The 15,363-nt window shown below is 45.8% G+C and overlaps 1 protein-coding gene across 1 annotated transcript; it reads right to left on the minus strand.

Moving 5' to 3' along the window:
- Window positions 1-7,990: 7,990 nt before the first annotated feature.
- LOC120701961 (aspartyl protease AED1-like) lies at window positions 7,991-9,262 on the minus strand. The gene has a single exon (XM_039985750.1). It carries the CDS (start codon window positions 9,260-9,262, stop codon window positions 7,991-7,993), a length of 1,272 nt encoding a protein of 423 aa, XP_039841684.1.
- Window positions 9,263-15,363: the final 6,101 nt, after the last annotated feature.

Raw genomic sequence — 15,363 nt, forward strand, 5'->3', positions numbered from 1 at the left:
ATTGAGAGATCGATACAAGAGTACAAATGAAAGTAAATTCACTACTAGAAAATGCACTTTAGTCAACGCCCCAAAATTGTTGCAATAAGCCCATTTTCATTGCAATATGCAGGAAATGCAACAATTTAGGGGTCGTTGGGAAAAGAATCTGGGCGTTGCATATAAGTGAGTTGCAATAGCCTATTGCATCAAATTGTGTTTGGTTGGGTTAATGTACGCGTATTGCAACGACGTTCTGCATGGCAATATGTTGTTGATGCAACAACCATGGTTGTTGCGCTTAGCAGAGCGAGAGTTGCTATAGTTGTTTTTGCAACCACGTAGTTTAGATGCAATAAAGCACTATTGCAATGGAAGATTTATGTTGCTATAGCATATATTGCAATGATATCCAGGTGCGGCAATAACTCATATGATGTTGCAATATCCTTGTAAGATGTAGCAACAATTTATCACCCATTGCTATAGCGTTATAGGATATCACAACGCCAGGACGAGTCGTTGCTATATCCTTAGAGGATATCACAACGCCAAGACAAGTCGTCGCTATATCCTTCGAGGATATCACAATGCCGATACGAGTCGTCGCTATTACCTTAAGGATATCACAACGCCATACATGTCGTCGCTATATCCTTTAGCAGATATCACAACAGCGGTAGGAGTCGTGGCAATATTAAGATCACACGCCTAATTAGAAACATTGATTTTGTTATCACTGCAACAATATTAAATAGGTAATGCAACAGAACAATTGCACAACAAAAATTGATGCAAAACATAACTCCATTAATGAAATAAATCATCAAATTTCAAAATACACAAGCGTTGAAACCCACATTGCATTAGACACACACCTGTTTGTACACCTCACAATCTAATGTTTTATATTTAACATTGGAGCAAAGGATGGCTTGACATTCTCCATCTCATCACTCGTGCAGTCCACTCAAACTCTAGCTTCCTCCTAAAATGAACAAGTGGCAGCATTATCTATAGATAAATAAACAACAAATCATAATGTAATAGTAATTGAAGCTGCAGTATCACAAATTAACTACACATATGCAGTAAATACAGTGGAAAGTAGAGTTCACTACAAGAAATTTAGGCTCCCATGACAATTAGAAGATAGAAAGAGCTAAGGATTAGACTATAGTAACCTTTGTTTTAAAAATGATTTAGAAACACAAGTTCAGAAGACACATATGAGCAGCTGCTTGGAAGCCTGTTACCCATTGAACACTTTGAAGGTCATAGATATGAACCACCCCATCCTATTGAGACACAAAAATTACTGTGTCAGTGTTTACCGGTTCAAAATATATAATTAACTCAAATGAAAAGGTGGAAGCTTACCGATTACTCATTGACCACCTTGAAGGTCATAGACATGTATGGATCCTGAGAAAAAGATCAATTGATATTGATATATAGGTCAAAAAGGACCGAGTAAATCTCTGCAAATTACATATGAAGCCTGAAGTGACCAATAGTATGCCCAACTAATCAACTGTTGCACAAACAGTTACCTTGCACCTTGAGGTATATAGACAGTTCCCATCTTTTGAAAAAAGCACCTGGAAATTTCATCATGTTATCTTACTATTCATAAAGTAAGATCCAAATGTACATGCCTGCTTTTCTAACCTGTGTGACCCTTACTTCGTTGCTATATCTCTGAGCCTCGATGCAACGACCATTACTTTGTTGCAATATAGCTACCTAATTGCAACGCCTCTGATTTGCATCGCAATAACCAAGCTTCCATTCCCAACAACTTAATTTGTGTCGCAAAACTATGCTTCATTTGCAACGACTAAGTTTTGTGTTGCCATAACAAAGAATCTATTGCAACAATAGAGAATAGTAATAGCAATGCTTTTTTTATTTTGTTGTGACAGCGTCAACAATAGCAACCAATCCAAACAGCGATGCAATAGCTCACCCTACATGCAACGCATATTTTTTTCATTGTGAATACCCCACCTTGTTGCAACGATCAAAAAATTAATTGCAACACTATGATTTTTGTGGCAACATGTCACCCTTTCGCAACCAAAATTGCCTGCCGTTGCGATAAAACCACGTATCGCAACAAAATTCAGGGTATCGCAATAAAAACCAATCGCATTAGCCATTTTATTTGGTAGTGATTGTTCTTATAAAGTGTTGTGTACTTGCCATGAACAGGTCAACTTCGAAGGGTATGAAGTAGATGCCATGTACATGCTGACATTTCTTAGCGCAATCACTAGGAATGGTTAATCCTTAGCAACAGCGCCAGAAATGCCTATTGGCAGTCCTTAGTGCAATCACTAGAAATGAGGGCGCCGAACACATCCTAGCAACTGCACCCAAGGGGTGCCACTCTCGTGGTATAATCAATACGATTACAGATGGATCTGCAAGTGCACGGATATACCGTTGTAGCATTTCACCCGGAGAGTAAGGGTATCGTCATTTATTTGTGTCCCAAAGGACGGCAGCGGCAAAGGTATTGTACTCAACATTAACCATGACATTGTGCCTCAAGCAATAGGCAATACTCTAATAGGGGTAAGTACAGATAAAGAATAAGTAAGGGTAATGCGACACAGCACACATCCACACTCCAAGAGGAAGGAATAAAGGAGAGAAACTATAAAACAAAGAACTACTCTATCCTACGTCAAGTCAGCTGGAGCTTAGGTTAGGTTAGGTGTCCTAGTGCTTCTATCCAAAGCTAGGGTCATGTTAGATCATGGTTAGGACTGCAGGTGCCAGAAAAATGGGATAGCAGGGAGAAGGTCCCGCACCGGAGTACATCCAGTCCCGTTACCTCTTTGCATGAACTCCTACACCGAACCCGAGCGTCGGGTAGTACGCTAAACGCAACACCACTATTACGCCGGACGGACAGGGCTGTCACCACCTGTCGTCTACCCCAGTCACACCGTGGAGCACGGTCATATTCGAAGGATCCCGCATACCCGAGCACCACGCTCGTGTATGAAGTCACTACTCTAGTGCCCCCAGGTCTCCCACCCTTTGGATGGATGAGTAAAACACTAGAGCAAGCCCGAAAGCACAACAAACCTCTATCCGTACCCAGATCATCTGGCCTAACCAAGACCGTAGCATAACTTATGAACGATCTAAGCATGGATTGATAAACTATCAAGATAGTAAAGCAACCATGGAAAAACTCTATATTATGAATAAAGTCTGACAAATCAGATACAAAGTCATACCAGGAGCCGAGGATTACTCAACGACCCCGAGGACGACTTGCTCGCTAAAGAGAACTAGCCTAGCTCCACTACCTAGCTAAGAGAGCAAGAGAGAGGAGAGCCTTCTTGGAGAGAATGGAATGAAGTGTGTGTGTGTGTGTGTGTGTGTGTGTGTGGGGTGAGAGGGCGCCCTATTTATACTAGTGGAGGTCAGTTCCCGTCAAATGCATGTATGGAAGGTAATCAGGAGACTTGGGGCTGACTCCTCCTCGAAATGCACCTGGACGGGAAGCCGGCCCTACCTGGCCGCCTCTCGTCCTTATCCTTTTCTGGCAGGTTGACATGTGGGCCCTGATATCTTTCCTTGTATGCATTATGCGTGGCGCGCCCATTTGCTCTGCCAGATGGGCCCTCCTTGTAAGTGGGTGACGCCGGACGTGATATTTTGCGTAGTTGTATGGCGTCTGCTGCGTGTTTTCGCCTTATTCTGCTCCTGCTCATCTGAAATGTACAAAACTCGAAAACAACTGTGGAGTAAGGTTAGTGATACAAATATGCGAGTAAGGCATGCAGTTTTCCTTTATTATTGAGTATAGTTGACGGGTGAAAATGGCACTTAAGCGCCATCAACAGTACACTCGCTGGAGTGTGGCATCTACTTCTGCCTTTCGAGGCTAGGGTCTTCATGGATTCTTGAGAGTGATATCGGATCCTTTGGATTGACATCCTAATGAGGTGCAAATGGATTGTTATTTAATCCAAACATAACTCTCCCACTTCTGATGCCTTTTAGTGTTATATTTTTGAGAGTTGAGAAGTAAGCGTTGCTGATCTTTTATGTCTGAGGTTATTTTGTATGTATTTTTGAATCATTTTCGTTTACTTGGATCTTTACTACAAGATCCATCTAAACCATCCATGCTCCTATATACATCTCATGTGATCCATTAGATGTATATTGCAGTGGGACGGTGTAGATGGATATTTTTGGTAATTCCAGACTAGCATCAGCAAGGGTTGTGATGCCTACGCCAGCTGGAGCGGACCCTAAGATACAAGATCCCTGACTACAGCACGATCAAAGACATATCCTTTAGATGGCATAAGTGAGACACATAGTATTTCATCTATACTTTGTGCAAATAAGTGAGCAACATTTGAATATTGTTACTGATCTCATTCCTTTTGCAGGTGAGTATCGGCTTGGGCTACATTCTTCGTTGGGTGGTGGGGAGATTTGGGCTTGGGATGATAACAATGCATGTCTCGATAGGGCGAGTTACAGGCGGAAGCTCACATGGGAGTGCAGATCGTCGACCTTCACCATTTGGACTACATGGTTAGAGCCTTAGAGACTAGGCAGCTAGAAAACTTGATGGATTCATGCGTTTAATGTATAGCTAGATACAACATACAGTTTGTCACACATGGTGGTGGTTTGATGTGAATGAGACAAGTGAATTGTCTTCTATTCTGTGTGATATGAATGGACACATGTGAATGGTCTTCTATTCTGTGTGTTTGCATGTTCAAGATATGGCTGCCAAATCCTAGCTATGCTCCAGGATATAGCTGGAAGCAAAAAAGGCCTTGTAGGGGTCTACTGTCAAAGGTGACGGGTAACAACCAAGGCAAGACACCTTTGGTATTCGCCAGGTGAAGCACAGTCCGTTACCTTTGAAAAATACAAGTGACTTGCATTGTTTATGCCCGTCACTTACGAGAGCAGCATAGATGACGGGTGTTGTTTGACACCCGTCACCTTTCAGCTCAGAACAATGACGTTGTACAAGTGACGAGCGAGTTTCCCGTCACCGTAGGGAGATGATGCCTGTCACTATAGGGCTTTTCTTACATAGTGACATCACATCTTTCGTGTTCTTACAAACTTGATATGGATCATCTATTGCCGCTCAAAAAGAGTAATGGCAAGGTGGTTGCTAACAAGGTTGGGAAGAAGGATTGGAGTTGGAACAGCTCCATTTGGGTGCCCACGGAAATCATCACCAACATGAAGGGGCCTCGAAGGGATACTTGAAGCCCAAGATCGGCTATGAGAGTATTTGGAGACTTGGCTCACACGATGAAGTGAAGTATCAAGCAAAGAAGCCAAGTTCACAACTTGAACATTTGTTGCCCAAGTCCCCAATACAAAGGTATATGAGGTAATGGTAGCTAGATTTCAATTCATGCATCATATGGCTCCAATGCTTTGTCTAGGATGTTTGCATGAGTTGCATATCCTAGTGCTCTTATATATGGTGGGCTGTTTGTGCCTCTAACTCTAATCCATGAGCAACCTACATAGTTTGATAAGTGTGTAGAAAGCAACATGTGGTTCACTTTCACGGTACATGGACTTCTTTAGGTATGTGTTTCATTTATGTACTATGAACACAAGCTATAGGGTAAACTTCCCATTGTTGTCATAAACAATATGCATACTTTTAATCGGTGATTCAAACACTAAATGTACACATTTAGGGAGTTCATCCTATGGTTTGTGATTTTGGAGACTAAAAAGTTTGTCAGCTTATCCTTTGTAGTTGCTTGACAACATGATCCGGTGCAATCACTCTAAGAGAATGTTGCTCTCTCTCAGTGTGAACTAGCAACTCTATGAGTGTGATTAGAGAAATTAGTGTGCATTCATGCATATTGAGTCATTTTCTATTAAACTTAAATTCCATATCTAAGTTCATAAGCACCATTTATAACACTGGCTAGCTGAAAAGATTTTATGTCTAAGCATCAAACAGAGACTAAGCTTGCACATTGCTTGTGCTACACATTCAGTACTAAAGCACATGTCAACACATATCATTGGGAAATTCTAATGAGATACAAGTGAAAATTCATTTGACCTTCACTTCTGGCCATCAACTGTCATGTTGCATCTAACACCTACACATCACAAGTCAAGAGACACAACACACAAGATATGTTTTACGTACACATACAACACGACACCTCTGGTTAGCAATTAGCATAATCAAGCACATATGAAATATGAACTAACCCAAAAAAAATCAAAAAAGTTAGGTAAATCAATAACCAAACTATAGACCAAGGCACATTTCAACTTGGTCTTTTCATGAAGTGATAGAAAAAGCATAGACATTGATTTTCCGTATTCTAATGTACTGTCACCTCCATTCTAAATTATACTCAAGTTCACATTAATTTTGTTCAATGTTAAACTTTTCTACTCCAACTGTCTAAATTTGTAGAAAAAAGTATCAATATCTATAATATCAAATTAGTTTCATTGAATCCAACATGAAGGATGTTTATATTGTTCATTACTTGGTATTGTAGATGTTATTGCATTTTTTTACAAATTTGATTAAAGCTAGAGTGAAGTTTAATTTAATAAACAAATTCAGTGAACTGTAATTTCAAATTTAGGAAACAGGCAATAAATAAATCACATCCATAGTGACAGTATATATAGTACTTGGCAAAATACCAATTTTTCTATGCTAATGAAACAAGAAAAATACTATATGTACTGTCAACATCCAATAGGGGATTTCTGGTGAGTGAGCGTGTACCGGGAGTCTTCCCAGCGATCGATCTCAGACACACCAAACTTTCCATTTTTAGAAATTTATAACATTGTATATATATTTTTGTGTATAATTTTCATGCCCAAATTGTTTTTAATACCTTTTGAATAAAATTTTTCATAGAGAAGTTTTTACAAAATTTTTAGGTATAACTTATCCTTATAATTTTTAGAATAACTTTTAGTGGTAACCTTTGATCACAAGTTCACATGAGAAATTGTCAACGATGTTTACAAGTAAATTATAGTGAAAATTTCTCCGCATAATTTTTCTAACACAACTTTTATAAATAACTTGTACAAGAAATTAACGTCATCGTAAATATGTACACACAACTTATTCTGCACAACTTTGTGCATAACTCTTTCTAGACAAACTTTTGAAACACATGAATTTGATTGGCCATATAGCTAATGAGCGATGATTGTAGGTACCCGCATGTTAAAGTTCACATGAGAAATTGCCAACGAAGTTTACGATGCACAATTTTTCGAACACAATTTTTTTTTGCGAGTACAACTTTTATAAATAACTTGTACAAGTAATTATTGTTATCATAAATATGTACACACAACTTATTCTGCACAACTTTGTGCATAACTCTTTCTAGACAAACTTTTGAAATATATGAATTTGATTAGCCATATAGCTAATGAGTAATGATTGTAGGTACCCACATGTTAAATAAGGAAGAAGTGAAAAAATGAAAGGGAAGGAAAAGAAATGGAAGAAAACATGTTGAGAAGTGAAATCAAAATAGAAAACCAAGGGGAAAAAATAACTTAACTCTGAGCACGCACATCAACGTGGCCACCAGGTTAGCGTCGTCGTCCTAAGGTGGGCCCCGCGGAGCGGAGCGCGTCAGGCGCATGCGTATCGCCCGCCAGCAGCAACTCCAGCGCGAGCGATGGCTGAATTGGATTCTCGGTGCCAACACAAGAAAAAGTAGAAGATGACACGATTTTCAGAGGTAGGTACAGTAGCTGCTGGTAAATTAGACAAAGGTGTGGCAGCATACAACTAGCTTATGATGGCTGGGCTGCTGCTTATTATTCGGTCGTACGGATCTATCTCCGCACCTTGCACTCGTGAGTCATGCACGACTCTCACTCTCTCCTGGGTCTTATTACACATGTCACAAGGGAATTATGAAACTGGAACAAACACACCATGCACACAGGTGGGAATAGCGGAGATCTTCACACTCGATCAGCAGCGGTACGGGACGAACCCGACCTTCCCTCCGCGCACGTCGTACGCCACCTCCATGTTGGACTGCGCCCTGCTCCCGATCACCGCTGCCTCCCGCGCGTTCGTAGGCGCCGCGGCGAAAGCGAGGCACGCGATGCCGAAGTGGTTGCCGGGGTCGGGGAAGTACATCATCCCGTTCATGGACAGGTCGACGTCCGCCCCGGCGTCGAGCTTGAGCGTGACGACCGGCACTGCGAAGAAGTTCCGCCCGGTGAAGTCGTAGCACGTGTCGAGCTCGCCGAGCGGCGGCGCCGGCTTGTACCCCGTCATCCGCTGGCGGAAGCTGTCGCGGAGGACGGAGTACACCTCGGGCCTCAGGTAGGTGAAGGTCCTGTGCAGGTCGACGATCGTGTCGCCAGCGACGGCGGTAGGCGGGACCGAGAGGTCATGGCCGCCGAGGCCCACCCCGACGAGGTCCACGACGTAGAGGTTCCCGTTGCCGGGGTTGCTCCGCAGCGGGGTGTAGCTCACCTTGCGCCCGGAGAGCTCCGGCTTGGTGGCGCCGAGGTTGAGGAAGCCCGTGGTACGTGCGGACGACGGAAGGCAGTAGGAGAAGGCGACCGTGCCCGGAAAGGTAGGGACGCGGGACGCCAGCGAGTGGCTGTTCCGGCTGAGGTCGAGGATGCCGGTGGAGTTATCCCCCGGCGTGAAGCCGGCCTCAAGGCACGCGAACCTGAACTTGTCCAGGGTGGCGTACCCCGACAGCGTGAGCTTATCTGTCACGAAGGTTGCGTTGCCCAGCAAAGTATTGTTCATGCTGACGCTGAGAGTGCAGCTGGGTCCGGAGCAGCCATGGAACGGGCAGTCCGGCGAGCCACAGGGGACCTGAGCGAGGGAGTTCGACGCCGACGGCTCGAAGGCCTCGTCGCACGGCTCCGTGGCGGCGCACGGCGTGCACTTGAGCAGCGTGGCCCCCGTGGTGCGGGTGTCGAACCCCACCTTGACCACCTGCGCCGGGGTGCCGAAGCCAACCACGACGTGGTACTGGAATGCCCCGGGCAGCGATTCTTTCGGGTCGCCTGTGACGGGCCTGGAGACCCAGGCACCGCCGCCGGGTGGTGACGGTTCCGGCGCAGGGACCGGGGCCCCATGGTTGTCGTCCTCTCCGCGAAGGGAGCTGACAGCGTAATGCTTTCCGCCATGGGTGTAGATGGTGTGGTGGGAGCAGCCAAGGTAAGGTGAAACAAGGAGCACCAAGCAGAAGAGCAGGGATGGAAGCGCTGAAGCCATTGCTGCTCGATCCAAAGCTCTCTGAGAGGAAGGCGGGTGTGGTGGTTGCAGGGCAGGTAGCAAGGGCCTTCCGTATATATAGGGATGACCAGCATTGTTCTTGTAGCATTCTCGTATACGATGATTGAGGACGGAGGATATAGAATGATTATCCCCAGCTGCTTTGTGCTCGGCTTTCTAACTTTGTTTGCATGCCTCGGCGTTCAGCCCAAGGCGTTGCGTTCGTGCCGACGGAAGCGGGGGTTGAGTTGGGAGTAACGCCGAGCCGTGGAGAAGCTTAATTACCGTGCAAGTTCCAATTTGGTAATAAGAAAGCCGGCACAGCTATAAGCCACAAATGAACGTGTACATTGCAAGTTGCGAAATTTAGAAATTTCACCACTACAAGAGCTCTCTTAGATTGGTGATCGATCAGCCATGTTGGGCCTAACAACCTCATCAAAGAGAAAGTGCAGAGTAAACCACAGGATAACAAAAATAAGCAGATGCACCCAGAGAAATTACCTTGACGTTAATGATATCCCAAATTTGCCTGATTACCAAAGGAAATATGAGTACAGAAGTTCCGATCTGATTGGGCATTTAGACCCTTAAAATTACATTTGCAAGCCGGCCTGCATAAAATAGAGGCTCAAATTGAGACCTAACTCCAGCCGGGCCTAGAAATAAGCCCATATTCCTTGTGGGACCTGCCTGTCAGCACCCCACGGCCGCCTCCGCGCGGCCGCCCGTCGCCGTTGCCCGCCACGCCAGGCCGCCTCCGCACCAAGATTTTAAATAGCCGGCTATAGCTTCCGCTATAGACCGCTATAGCTTCTAGAAAGGGCAGTCTCTATAGTATTTAGCCCGCTAAAGCCGGTTATAGCCCGCTAAATATCGGCTATAGCCCGTTAAATGCCGTAACGACGGCCCTGCCGCTAAACGTCTTAGCTGGCGATTTAAAACATTACTCCGCACGCTCGCCCGTCGCCGTCGCCCGCCACGCCAGGCCGCCTCTGCGCGCTCGCCCGTCCCCATAGCCCGCCACGCCAGGCCGCCCTCCGCGGCTGCGGCCGCGCCCCTCCCCGGGCTGGCGTGCCGGCCCCTACCCGCCGTGGTCGCGCCCTGCCGTCCTGCCTCCGCATTCTTCCTTCTCCTTTTCCTCAGTATTTTCAGACATGAAACAGCCTTGCGTTGGATGGATCCGAATCACGGGACCTGCCCTTACGCTGGGCAATGGCTGATTTGTGGGCTAGATCTTCCCTGTCTAGGTCGTCCAAATTTGATTTTGTTGATACTGTTACACCACCTGATTAACCCCAGCATGCTTATAGCATAGTTACGATTCTAAGGTCCCGCTAGCAACAAATGATGCATTCTTTTTTGTGCAATTGTTTTGAAGTTTAGCTGGTGATTCGGTTTGATGGCCATTTAGTATGATATTCATATCTCATAAGGGGAGGCTGTATGCAGCAACATGATAAATCTTAAAGAATTGATCGACATTTAGTTTCTCGATGACACCCTCTATGTATACTTTACTAATTGAGCGCCTCAGTTCGTGTTCAGAATTGATTGCTAGAACCATCTGTATGCCTTGCTACTAGTTTTTTTTTTGTCTTAGTCACATGTAAATGAGCTTTTAGTTTGCTCTCCCTAGCTGTTGGTAAGGTTAAAGATTTTTTTTTGAAATATTTTAGACATACCAGGAACAAAATTTCAGTGTTGAAATGGACCGAGTCTCAACTCAAATTTGTTATTTATGTGTGTTACAGACATTGAATACTCAAGTTTGACCAGATCCTTACAGCTCAAATTCTCAAATATTTTAGACACACATAGAAGAAATGCATGTGTATTTTCAGACATGAAACGGCCTTGCATTGCTTGGGTATAGTACCTGCAATGTGGGCTTCAGTGCTTCGAACATTCTTTACAGGTTCAGTTTCAGTGCAAGCTCTAAGATCTGAAATTACTAAGCATTACTCCTTGATATGCTATCAATACTTTATTCAATTTATCTTTTGCAAGTCTTGTAGAATGATATATCTAAATGCCTGCAAGTTTCTATGCTTTTAAGCACATATAGTTTCTATGCAAGGTTTTTGCTCTATTTCTTTGTTAGCAGATAACATGATGCAGCTGCCTTTTAACACTCACTCTTTCCACTTGCAGTTTCTATGCAAGCCATCATTGTCAGGTTAGAACTGGTGCCAGAGATCGTTGCTTTCGACCTTGCAGATTGAAGTAGTAGAACTGGTGCCAGAGGAAGCTACTGGGAACAAGATCAGCTCATCAGCTTTCAGAAAGTTATAAGCCGAGAGAGAATTACAGCAACAGCAAGAGACACAGCAGCAAACAGCAACAGCATTTTTCACTTTTTTATGAACTGATGATGAGCTACAATCATCCGATTGTAATAGCAGAATAGCACTTGCTGCCACCTTGTAAAGAAATGGAATGATCAAACTTGGGCAAAGATTACTTGACAACTGCCACCTTAATACAATCTATTTTCTTTGTAGAATGTAATACTTCAGAAAATGCACTAGCTTATAATTAATTATGTGAGCTGAGCAGAGGCACAGCTTATTGAACTTTGAGAATCAGTATCTTGCATTTGATTGATCTTCAGTTTATATTAGTTGGTCTTTGGCTGCCCCTTTTCCAAGATATACTTGTATCAATAACCAATCTGGAACATATATGCACATGAATCTGCTCCTTTTTCTTGTTCTGCACACTCCAATTAACTTGTTCTGTCTGACTAGCTAGCTGCTGCAGAGTTTCAGTCAATAAAAGGTGGAGCTTCCCAAATTTTGCAAACAAACAAACAGCCAGTTCGTTTTATTATTCAGAAAAAATATCTGATTTCGAAGGGCACATACAAATGAAGTGTTATTATTTATGAATGGGCCTTCTCCATGCAGAGACTAACCAACCTGCAATGATTTTTTGGCACCAGACATTAATCTTCCTCCATGCAGACAGTTATGCAAGGACATTGGTATCTGCAATGATCACGTTCACATACATATCTGCATATTATTTCAGGACTCTGAGAAGTTCTGCAAGCCACAACCATTCTTTCTAGATTTGATCTAATCTCAGAGCAGTATCCATTACTTTGAATTCAGAGCACTAACAAAATCAGACTGTGAATCAAATCAGACTGTGAAACATAATGTAACAAAAATCTCGACTCTCTGCTGCCAGATCCTGATTTCCATGAAGGCACATTGGATCATCCCATAGATTAAACTATCAGATCTTACTGAACCCATTGCATCAGGCTGATGACTTCCCATTATAGGATGTCCAGAAACATTAGCAGGTGTATGTACAGTCCCTCGCCCATCTTGATCTCCATTTAACAAGGCAGTAGTAGTTTACATCTTGATCACTAGCAGCAATACAAGATTGGCAGTTTACATCTGAAAATGTTCTAGTCTGACAACTGCAAATACTTCAGAAAATGCTTACAGTAATACTTCACCAGAAAATGCTCCAAAGATATGAGCTGATAGTCTCACACAATATCATTGCAGAATGGTAAATTATTTTCACAAGCTCCAAAGTGAAAAATATCACAATCTCCATTTGCAGCTTCTCATTAATAATTCACCAGCTATTGTCAGCATACATGTAGAAAGGAAATAATTAGATATATTCCTCTAAACCCTAGAAGGGTGGGATATATAGTTCCTAGACATGGGCCTCTATACATGGGCTCAATATACACCAACCCCCCTCCCCCCGCCGCAGTCTGAACTACCATCGCAGCGGTGTTCAAGACTGGACAACAAGAAAGACAACACCCCCTGCAGTCTGAACTACTGTCGCAGCGGTGTTCAAGACTGGACAAGAAGAAAGTACAAAGGGCAAATACCCCCCCGTAGCCACAACAAGCCACTAGCGACGTTGAGGCTGGAGCGAAACTCCGAGAACGTCGACGAGGGAAGACTCTTGGTGAATATGTCGGCAAACTGGGAGGTGGTCGGGACATGGAGAACCCGAACATCGCCGACGGCTACCCTGTCGCGCACGAAGTGCACGTCGATCTCCACATGCTTCGTCCGCTGATGCTGAACAGGGTTAGTAGAGAGATACACGGTGCTGACGTTGTCGCAGTAGACGAGCGTGCCCTTGGCGAGCGGGCTGTAGAGCTCCGCTAAGAGCTGTCGGAGCCTGGACGCCTCCGCCACGCCGTTAGCGACAGCCCGGTACTCCGCCTCAGCACTGGAGCGGAAGACAACCGGCTGCCGCTTCGACGACCAGGAGACAAGGTTGCCGCCCAGGAAGACGGCGTAGCCAGAAGTGGAGCGGCGAGTGTCCGGGTAGTCAGCCCAGTCAGCGTCGGTGTAGACCACCAGCTCAGGGGTGGGAGAGCGGTAAAGAACCAAGCCGAAGCCAACAGTGCCACGGACGTAGCGGAAGAGACGCTTCAGTGCAGCAAGGTGAGTCTCCCAAGGATAATGCATGTGAAGACAGACCTGCTGAACGGCATAGGTGAGATCCGGCCGAGTGAAGGTGAGGTACTGCAAGGCACCGGCGAGGCTCCGGTAGACAGTAGGATCAGCCACGGGATCACCCAGATCAGCAGACAGTTTCGCCTGAGTATCGACAGGAGTGGAGCATGACTTGCAATCAGTCATCTCAGCTCGCTCCAGAATGTCGAGTGCATACTGCCGCTGGTGAAGGAACATGCCAGATGAGCGAGTCTCAATAGTAACACCCAAGAAGTGGTGGAGCTGACCAAGATCCTTCATAGCAAACTCCTGCTGCAGAGAGGAGATAATGCGCTCAAGCAATTGCTGACCTGAGGCGGTGAGCACAATATCATCAACATAAAGCAGCAGGTAGGCAGTCTCATTCCCTCGGCGGTAGATGAACAGAGAAGTGTCAGCCTTGGCCTCGGTGAAGCCCAAAGTCAACAAGAACGTGGCGAACCGAGAGTACCTTAGAGGGACTTGTTGAGCTGGCAGACCATATCCGGACGACTCGAGTTCACAAATCCCGTTGGCTGAGAGCAGTAGATAGTCTCTGACAGAGTGCCGTGAAGAAACGCATTCTTCACATCCAGCTGATGCACAGGCCAAGAGCGAGAGAGCGCAAGCGAGAGGACCGTGCGCACAGTAGCAGGCTTCACCACTGGACTGAAGGTCTCATCATAGTCCACACCAGGCCGCTGAGTGAAATCCCGGAGAACCCAACGAGCCTTGTAGCGCTCCAGTATGCCATCAACCCGACGCTTATGCGTCCAGATCCACTTGCCGGTGACCACATTGCAACCAGACGGATGCGGCATGAGGTCCCACGTCTGGTTGGCAAGAAGAGTCGCGTTCGCGTACTCCTCTTTCATCGCACGACGCCAGTGAGAATCCGCCAAGGCATCGCGGACAGAGGAGGGTATCGTAGAGACCTGCGGCTCTCCCTCGGTGGCGGAGAGATTCGCGGCCTGAGACGCCATCCGCCGAGTCACTATGGGATGGATATGCCGAGGATTCCGATGGATGACCGGCGGATGGTACACCGCCGGCACGACTCGAGAGCGAGTTGGCGGAGGCGGCGGCGGCTTCGGTGTAGATGGCGGTGGCGACGACTCCGGTGTAGGGGCCACAGGAACCTCCGGGGCCGGAGGCGGCGCCGGTGCCGGCGTCAAACGACGCCAGTACACCTGCACTGGCTGAGTTTACCGCGCAGGTGCAGGGGGGGCACCGAGGCCGTGCGTGACGCAGTAGGAGACACCGGGTCCGCGCGCGACACGATCGGAGGTCTGGAGGCCGCACGTGGCGCGGCCACGGGCACCGGGGCCGCGCTTGGCATAGCAGGGATCACCGGAAGCGATGCCGTTGTGCCGGGAAAACCTGCAGGAAAAGGACAAACAGGAAAATGTGGCTGAACCACCGGGTCAGTCGAAAATAGAGACTCCAGCTCGGGGTCAGGAGAAGGTGTGGATGAGGTGGAGTATGGGAAATCCGACTCGTCAAATACGACGTGTCGGGAGATCAGGACACAGCGAGAGATGAGATCAAAGCATCGGTACCCATTGTGGTCAGGGGAGTAACTAAGGAACACACAACGAGTTGAGCGGGGCGCCAGCTTGTGATAAACAGTGGCGG

Source organism: Panicum virgatum, chromosome 4K (assembly GCF_016808335.1).
Source record: "Panicum virgatum strain AP13 chromosome 4K, P.virgatum_v5, whole genome shotgun sequence".
NCBI classification, from domain to species: Eukaryota; Viridiplantae; Streptophyta; class Magnoliopsida; order Poales; family Poaceae; genus Panicum; species Panicum virgatum.